The sequence below is a fragment of the Limulus polyphemus genome, unplaced genomic scaffold (genome assembly GCF_000517525.1).
Source record: "Limulus polyphemus unplaced genomic scaffold, Limulus_polyphemus-2.1.2 Scaffold837, whole genome shotgun sequence".
In the NCBI taxonomy this organism is placed as follows: domain Eukaryota; kingdom Metazoa; phylum Arthropoda; class Merostomata; order Xiphosura; family Limulidae; genus Limulus; species Limulus polyphemus.
The window spans coordinates 240840-250791 of record NW_013666447.1 but is presented as its reverse complement, the minus strand read 5'-3'; the positions used below and the strand labels follow the sequence as shown (position 1 = coordinate 250791).

Here is a 9952-nt window from a genome sequence, read left to right as displayed (position 1 = left end):
TTTTGTTTTTAACTAAGATTTCATGTTTATATATGTACATAAAAACATTTTAAATTTCTTTCATAAATATATTTTTATTTCAAGTTAATGTTTCATTGCAGCTGTACATAATTGAATAGTCACAGACAGTTATTGCACATGTAATAGCAATTTATGGTGTTTAAAAGCAAGTTTATCCTCATGCTTAACTCGGAAAACAACGAGTCATGGACAAATTTAATTTCATAAAGAACTAAATTTTTTGTCTACTAGTGTTTCATACAGCCACTACACTAAATGTAGTGATTCTTGTGATGAGGAGAAGAGTCAGAAGCTGAAGACAATTCTCAAACAATACTTTGAGAGTGATGAAAGTGAGAGCTTTTCTATAGTAAACACAGAACATTGCAATATGGTATGTATCAAAGTCAAAATCTGATTTACAGTTATATATATATATATATATAATAATAATACTTCTCATTAAGGTTCATTATATGGTGTGCATTAATATAAAGTATTAGTTATTAGGCTTGCTTATATTAAATAATATGTATTAGATTTATCTAGAATTGATGCTTAAACATACAATAAGTCAATCAAATTATAACTTTGTTTTGGGAAGAATATTAGAGTAACGGTTTCAGTTAAAACAAAATCCACAATTTTTCTTTTCATAAACTAATCCACTTCTAACAAAGAAATGATGTTGTTATGTTTTCCAATCAGAATTTGTCTATATACTAGATATCATTCAAACATTTGTTCCGTGTGAAATAAATACCACACAAGGTAAGATCGGGAGTATGTTAGTACTTGTATTGATGTTTCAACACCTCTGTATTTAACTATCTGCTTCATTTTTATATTACTACCATAAAATATGTCTTTTGTGTCATCTAGAACTTTCTAAAAACATACCATTTACTCATGAGTGTTTCATTTAATTAATAACTACAAAGAATGGAATATTATTGTCAGTTTTTAGAAAAGTTTTAAAAATCTTTTTTTGTCTTCTGTAGATACTTAGTACTTTTTGTTAGCACTTTCTCTAGGAAAGTAAAAATTGCTGATAATGGTTTCATACATTTAAGGTATCAACTAAGAAATATATACCTGCACTAATTTTCAAATATGTCCCAACATTTTATAGATTGAGAAAATCCCAGAAAATGAAATCTGTTGTGACATACAAGCTTTTATAAACATACATCATGATGAGAACTTCACAGGTAGAGCAATAGCAAGAATATTTCATGGAATTTCGAGTCCACGCTATCCTGCGGAGGTTTGGGGTCGTGTGAAATTTTGGCGAAGATACTTAAATGTGGATTTTCATCTAATTCAACAACTTGCAAGCAAGGAGCTGCTACGAATGAAAGATTTGTGACATCTGTTTAAAGACAGACAAATTTTAAATAAAAATTAAATTATAATAAATTTTTCTAGAAAACCTGTAAATATTTGTAACATTTTATATTAAATTATGTGTGATGGTCAGTGTTATTGAGCCTAAAAATGGACCATATTAGCATAAGAATTGACAACTGTTTTATTTCTTCATGTTACTATGATCATAGTGTGTTAGGTTTGCAATTTCTTTCATCATTAGAACAGTTTTATTGCATGGTTAACAGCTCCATACAGGTGAAGATATTTTGTTTTATATACAGTTTAAAGTCCTAAATCTGTATTATTAATAACCAACATTGCTCAGCTGAACCATGTCAAACCCACATTTTCTTTGATCCATAGCTAATAATCTGATGGTTTAATAATAAAAAAATGCTAGATTCAACTGATGTTATACTGTCAGTACTGTTAACTCCTTACACTGAAAGTTAATATATTTTAGACCACCAAATAACTGTATTTTGTAATATGAAGAACAAACAAACAAACAAGAGCAAAGATGTCAAAATAGCTTTGCTCTGGTCTTGAGGTTAGATTCCATATTAGTTAATAGTAAATAAATTAATTATTGCAAGGATCAAGCAAAAACTATATTTAACCACACAACTAAAATTCTTTCTCCTCGTTGGCCACCGTTAGTTAAATTCACCAAACTCCACTTAATATCCACATTAATTCATTTCTTTTGGTGGTTCTGTGAGGGAGGTGTGGGATGTCGATCAAAAGTATTATAGTTCCAAACAACTGCATTAAAAAAAAACTTATTTAAAGCTGTCAGAATTTTGTGGTTGATAAAAATGTAATTTGACATGTTTTCCTGCTTTCCCTTGAATAACATCTTAAAATAACAGTATTCTATGATAATTGCTCATATTATCTGAAATACAAAGTTGCTTTAAAGATCACACCTTAATGTGCTGGTTCCAGATGTACAGTGAACTAGATTCTATAAAAACCAGAAGTATTTCAACTTTTTGTATATTTTAAGCAAAATATTATTTATAACAATAGCCTGTGGTAAGAATTAGTTATTCTAATTTGTATGTTTAATAATAATAATTACCACATTGAATATTATTTAAGCAAAAAAATATCATCTTACATAGAAGAATATTTTAGTAATTAATGTTTGTGCATATGACAGTCTACCAAACAGGTAATGGTAGACATTAAATATATCTGCCATAAAAACTTAAACTTCTGGTTTCAGTACAGTAGCTGTTCTAGTAATAAATAGATATAAAAAATCATGCCGTAACAGATGTAGAAATTACAAAAGGTACAATTTTGGAGGAAAATAACAGCAACAGTAGTTTTCAGATTACCCCAGTAATAACACCTGTAGTTTGATTAAAGGGGAGAATCCAGGTGCTATAGCCCACACTATCCTGAGTCCCACTGTCCATGGCCACTAATAAGCACGATCTTCACCCGAGTACCAATTAATCTAGAACAATACGATAATATAGCAATCCATTACATATATATGTTTCTGCAAGTGAATATTCATTTTTATCAAATCTGTTATTACCCTAATTCTAAAGCTGTTTGATTGCTTCCTTTTAAAATTTATACTCTCAAGCTATCATGATCACACTGAATTTTGTTAGAATCCATTTTTCTTTCATTATTACATTTTTCCCATGTAATAAGTCTCTTCACAAGAATACTGTGTAAACAACACTACCCCAACATCTTTTTCTTGTACAGTTGGTTACATTTAATTCTGTATACAGTATTTACAAATTTATTTTGAAAATACCATAAATAACTTTCATCTTATATTATTTACTTGGCTGAAGAAGAAATGAGATATAGTAGAGATGTCCAAAAAATATTTCTTTGACACTTATGTGGTTTTATTGTTTATAACAAGATTTATGTACAAGAAAAATTATGGTGACTCCAACCCGTGTAATTTATACATGGTGTTCTTATCCCTTTTAACATGGAAAGGAAAATGTGAACTTTTTTGACATTTCTAAAAAAAAATATGAGCAATTACATACAAATCCCCGATGTTCAAACTTTCTTTATTCTGGCATATATTTTAAAAAAGATCAAAATTGGTGTACCATATATATATCCATTAGGCTTTTGGGTAGCATTTTTTACTTGTGAACTTTAGTTTAAACATCACTCTCTGTTGGAGTATTTCAGTACACACACCCCTGATAAGTAATTTTTCTTACCAATTTGAATTGTTAGGATCTGGAACTATATATTCTATTCTTATGGGTATGTGCTCTAGTTATATCACACCTTTATAGATTCTTGAATCTTTCATTGTTAAGGAGTGGCAATTCTTGGAAAATACAGTTTATTACTGTTACCAAAGTATTATTACATCTTACCTTGCATATACTGGATTGGCCCGATTATAAGGTGATGTTTTTTGATTAATAATTAGGCTGTAAAATTCATAGTCACCTTATAATTGTGGCAGACCACAGGTCCCTTCCCTTTACACTAGCCTGTCACATTCCTGAATGTCCAGATAGCATCCATCTATGCATGTGCACCAGATGTTTGCTTATCTTGCAACTAATGTACCTGCAGGCAGTTCAGTTATAGTATAGATTTTGCTGACCTAAAAGAGCGTGTTATTACACTCAATTTTATTCTTTCCCATGATTTAGGAAAGTGAAGGTCACCTTAATTCATGGTATGATATAACAAGTATTTCTGAAACATACAGCAAAGAGCCCAACATGGCTTTGCCCTAAAACACATTTCAGTTGTACATAATGCTGATGTTAACCTCAGCCACCATCTTACAATGAAACAAGTATTAGCAATCTGAAGCCTATTTAGGATAGTATTAAAATATTTTACTGTTAATAAAACTTCAAATGCACAATAAGTATGATGAAATTGTTTTATTTACATTAAATTGTATTACAATTTCATAATACTAATTTTCTTTCCACCTAACTTCAGACACCTGTTTTACACAAGACCTCATTGTAATTTTTGTAAAGAAACAAAATTTTGATATAAAAATTAAGTTCTAAATGTGTATTAAATTTTGGGATCTAAGTTTTACAGGTTAGTGAAACATGTTCTTAATGGATGCGCACCTTCTGCGACAGGGTTGTAGATGAAATAGTTTGATATCTTCCAATTCTTCTGCAAGAAATCAACAAATGCACTAACATTGATCCCAGGAATTTTGAAACAATTTTTACCTAAAGTTTCATGAATGTTTGTTGAGAAGAATCCTTGACCTTTATGTGCAATCCCTGAAAAGAATACCTTTAATTTTTTTGCAATCAGCAATTAAATGAAAAATGCCCTACATATTAAAGTAACAGTGAATGTTTTTCTTTAAATCAAAATACATTTAATCTTAAGGAAAATACAATAGTTTACAATAATTAATTACCAAGTGTTTCTTGATGTAACGATGTTTAAAATAATTTATAAATCTTACTATGAAATATCCTTAAATTTTTACAATATTAATCCTTCCAAGACCTCCAAGGAAAAGCATTTCTTCTTGTGCATACATGGCAACAAAGCTGAAACATCCATCACTGGAGTGGAACCCGAAGTAAAAACATGGAATAGATCCTTTCCACTTCTTGATTTGCAACAAACCAAACAATTGATGTGAATAACTACTGTGCCTTAGTTTCTTCACCATAGCATTTTAATTGGATGTAATTATGATGGCAAAGAATTATAACTGAAACACCCAGAGGGAGTCGTAGTCTGATGGAGATGTTAGTCTCTAAAGATGATGAAGCTAATATACTAGTAGTAGTTTTTCCATGATTATCAAATTGGGGAGCCTGTCTACTTTCTTCCTAAATTTCCATTGCTTGGATTAGCTGGCTATGTTGCTTTCTATTTTGGTAATATCCTAATGAAAATAATTTACAGTATAATATCATGATCAAATACCAAGAAGACACCATGCAAGTACAGATTAACCTTTAAATTAGAAACAAAAATATAACATTAAATTTCAAAAACTTGTACTTTCGAGTCTTCCTAAAATATTACTACTGAAAAAATCCAGAATTTCATCAAAATTTACCATAAACCTAAATCAGTGTTTAATCTAATTTACCCCTTGGAATAATTCAAGAAATAATCCTAAACCTAACAAGACAACTTGAGAGAAAAGAATGTTCTGAAAAGGTTTGCTGTATTATCTAATCATATGGTGACCTAGTTAATGAAAAGCTGGTATCAGACTTTTTTCATAATCACTAACATCATCTGAAACACGGACAAAGTTTCTCATCACAACCAGCTTGATCATATTCTAAAGAAGTTCAATAAAAATTGTGTAATAGTGAGTGACAGTGGTTAAAATATTTGTGCATAAAGTATGAGTGAAATTTTATATTAGGAATTATTTTGTGAAAATATAACTTAAACCTATGAACAAAAAAACAACTATTAAGAGAACAGGTTTAAAAAAGTAGTGTTATTTTTAGCTAATGAAATAAAAATAAAATTATATTTTAACATTTTCAACTCTTCCAGTTTCATAATCTATGTGTTTGTATTAGTATGTTGCTCTTTTGAGGCTTATAAACATTAGGAATAACCAATAAAATCCAACTCTTTCAACAAAAACTTAACAACCAAATTTTACCCAGAATTGTTCAGAATGCAATAATCACTTTTTTTTTCTTTATGGTATGGTCAACTTTGATAAAACTCACTAAAAACATAAGTATGTCAAAATTTATTGTTACCTTGTAATATTTTCTTTAGGGCCTACTATGTTTTTTTTGGTCAAATGGTTGATCTCCAGATCTAGTTCATACAAAAAAGAAAACTGAAGGTACTATGCCATTCATAAGTTCTTGTTTACCTCATTATGAACAAAAATCTCATTCAATTTAAATCAAACCTAAAATAAACAAAGTCTGTTCTCTAACTAATTAATGCTGGTGTCAGAAATATTTGATAATCATTTGTATCATCTGAAACACGGACAAAGTTTCTCATCATAACCAGCTCAACAGTGTCTACAATTCAACTTCAAATTTCAGATTACATGTACACACCTTCCTTGATAAAGTTCAATAAAGACAACTGTTAGATCATATTTACCTGTAATACTCACACTTCTATAACTGAATGACCTAAACATTCCTTGATAAAAGCCCCATAAAAGTCTTACAGTGCTATTTAACATGTATTACGAATTTTATATCAGTTACCAACTTTTCATGTTATCCTACATTGATGATTTCAAAAGATACACACTTAGAAGGTTGTAGAGGTTATAGAATGCAATCTGCATGAGAGACAAAACTATCTTTATTCTTTACACAAACATCTCCATGCACTGAGACTCATCTCAGCCAGACTAGTTGATTATAATCTATCTCTACAGAAACTTAAAAACTTTCAACTCTAAATATAGGAAATGAAGTTTGTCAAGTACCATTATGTGTCAATTTTCAAACATCCAATAATCTTTTTGCTTATATACAAGAACATCAAACAACTTACCATATAATCCACTGCAGGACATAGTGCTAAGACATTTTTGTCATTCAAACATTCTTAAACATTTGGAAGAAAATCCTCCTGAAAACAAAGATGGGGTATAATCATTAATTAATATTGGTACTTAACAGGAAGTTTGACTCTTAATTAAATCATAGTAAAGTTGGATTAATTATTAGCTCTGTAGAAGTAAAATAGTCCACAGTCAATATTATAGTTTTAAAAATACACAGTCGAACCTTCAAATTAAAATTATTTTAAGTAATAAAATTAGGTACAAATAGCTTTCAAGTAAATATTACCACTGTATTACAAAATCTTTCCAAAAACCAGTATCATAAAAAAAAATGCATTGATTGATAAATATTATATTGTACAAAAAAGTAATATATTTTTTCTAAAATGCATAATTTACAAAAAGACCAAAAATTGGGTCCCAAATTTTCCTTGGGCAAGGTTGAGATAGCCCATCGCACTTTCTGTTAACTCGTAGGACTTATTTTTGGTTCCTAAGCATCAGGTATTTGGCAACTCTTTTTCTACAGAACCTAAAATCTAATTATAAATAGCTTATATCAGCCAAAGGTATGATTTTTCATTAAATAAACACATAAAATTAAAAATGGAAAGGTTGTTCACTGTAGAATAAAAACAAGCCAGTACATAGCTTAGAAAAATAACTCACAAAAAAAACTACAATGCACATCTTTCAATAAGCATTTGAAAAGGTACAACACAACTTGTCACAAAAATTATCTCTACAGGTGTGAGTAGTGTTTCCATTAATTCTTTCAATACACGGTTGGTTAATGTAACGACCTCATAACCATTTTGTGGTTGTTATAGTTTTCATGCTATAAGTTTTAAATTAGTAAGCGAATGTTAACGAAATTTGGCAGATTATCAGTAAACATGACAATGCTTTCATATGCACAATATCTAATTTTTTTATTAAGTCGTAAGGTTTGTATAGCAATGTTTCTCTCACCTTCCTTTTTTCTTTTTATATCTTGCCTATGTACCATGCAAATTAATTTTCATTTTAAGATTAAAAATACTTTTATGCATCAGAATATTTTGAATTATCACATCTTTATAATGTCTAGATTATATATGTTTCTTAAGAAAAACTTTATATTTTATCTGTAATTTTCAGTAATTAATCTCTGTGCAGGTTTGGTAGATTTGAACAATCTCACAACCACCATAAAAATTAGGAAATAAACACAAATTATGCCTCTATCATTCTAGAATGAACACAAATTATTACACGAAAACATAAATGTTTAGACAAAATAGCTTAAATCGCATAACATTATATAGTGATTATCTTTATCATATTGACCTTTCAGTCGTGCCTGGCTACAAGTACAGAAATTACAATAATGTGACACACGTGCACTCATGTTACTGTATCCAATAACATAAAACTGACCTTTGTTGTGTACAAAGTAACTTGTCTTGGCTGTATTTTAGTAGACTAGTATTTTGTAAAGAAGTCACATTTCAGTTATTATACATTATATATGTATATAGATTATTACTATTTTGACTTATTTTTCCTTAAAACATAGAACAACAAATAAAGAATTAAAGCAAACAATTATTTCTTCTAGTTACGACCTTTGTACTCGGTTGCTGCTTGACATAGGTTGCTAAGCCTTCAAAGATTTTGCACGTGGAGGATATGAAACAAAATATTTTCTTAGGTTTTATATATATATTTGAATAACTAAAAAAATCATAAGTTACTACATCAATACCATAGAATTCCACTATAATTTATCAAGCTTAGTAACTAAGATGTATTTTAAATTCGATGACGAGGAACCCACTTTGGTACCTGATGATGACAAAACCTTGTCGAAACGTTGTACATTTGCAGTTATGTTAAACTTATATTAAAGTTTTTCTTCATTACCCATTCAAGCCGTCTCCAGCCATTATTAAGATGTATTTTACTCTTTCAAAAAATATGAAATTTTCGGCAGACTAAAGACACAACCTACCTCATTGAAATCTTGATTCAAGAGAAAGAAAGGGCGCTAGCCACGTTAGAAAAACTGAGGAAACCACTAGGGGGACATTCTGAGCTTCCGATTGATTATTCATGTCATATATAAAAGTGTATATAAGGGAGCGTTTTCAAAATGGAAAGAAGTGGGCAGGGTGCCATCGTGTTTGCTTGATTACATAAGCAATATCTTAGCAAATAGAAAAGATAAGACCTTCTTAGTTTATATTCTAACTTTTCAATATCTGTTATTTGAGTTTCTAATTCATACCAAACTATAGACTTAGTATTTTTACTTCACAAACATCTAATTTGAACCAGTGTGGCATTCAACATACTATGTGACACATAAAAATCAATGTTTATCTGTGTGTTTTTTAATATCTACTTTTAAATTAAGAAATTGTGTAATATATACTTCTAAAATTTGAATTATAACCTATAGTTTCATACCAAACTTATTGGCATAAATTCATGAAGTACGAAGGAAGCCACAGGAATTCGATGGGAAGGCACCGTGGGAAGCATATAGAGACAACAAGAAGAGCAGTCATTATACAACCATGAAGTGAAGTATTCACACCAGGACTTGTTAAAATAAATTTAAATTTAGTGACTGAGATGTGATAGAACCAAACACTCCAGCATGTTTTAAAGGATTAATGGTTGGTAGAGCTTTTATTGGACCTGAAAAATAAAGATGTTGTCATTAGGGCAATGAAAACAGCAAACCATAAAATCAACGTCAAATCTGGATGGAATATTGCAAAATGAGAGGCTGTACGGGTAATACTTCCACATCCAAGATCATCAGAAGTAGTCACCTTTGAGGAATACTATAGGAAGTTTGATGTCATACCCTTACATAATGACAGCTTACCACCTAACTTGTAAGAATTGTATTGCCAGAGCTATCAGGGTCTTACAGCTTATCAGCACCAATGGTTACATAACTTGTTCACTGAATATGAAGACACCTTCTCCAGAGGACCTCATGACTCAGGCCGAACAAATAAAATATCTCACAAGATTTATACTGGAGATGCAACCCCAATACATTAATTAGATCAA

General features: G+C 29.9%; 1 protein-coding gene and 1 long non-coding RNA gene across 2 annotated transcripts in view; one reads left to right on the top strand and one right to left on the bottom strand.

Moving 5' to 3' along the window:
* The window catches only part of LOC106460792 (ATP-dependent DNA helicase Q4-like), a 69235-nt gene extending 67634 nt beyond the window's left edge, over positions 1–1601 (top strand). Inside the window, exons 21-22 of the mRNA XM_022387583.1 lie at positions 253–394; positions 1133–1601. Coding sequence (XP_022243291.1) covers positions 253–394; positions 1133–1369 — 379 coding nt within the window. The 3' untranslated portion in view covers positions 1370–1601. The remainder of the gene's footprint in view (positions 1–252; positions 395–1132) is intronic.
* A 2655-nt stretch (positions 1602–4256) lies between these two features.
* Positions 4257–8944, bottom strand: LOC106460799. The gene is made up of 4 exons (XR_001290902.2): positions 8877–8944; positions 6871–6948; positions 6105–6165; positions 4257–5257 (listed from the first exon to the last, which is right to left on the bottom strand). It is a non-coding gene; the product is annotated as an uncharacterized LOC106460799 (long non-coding RNA).
* Positions 8945–9952: the final 1008 nt, after the last annotated feature.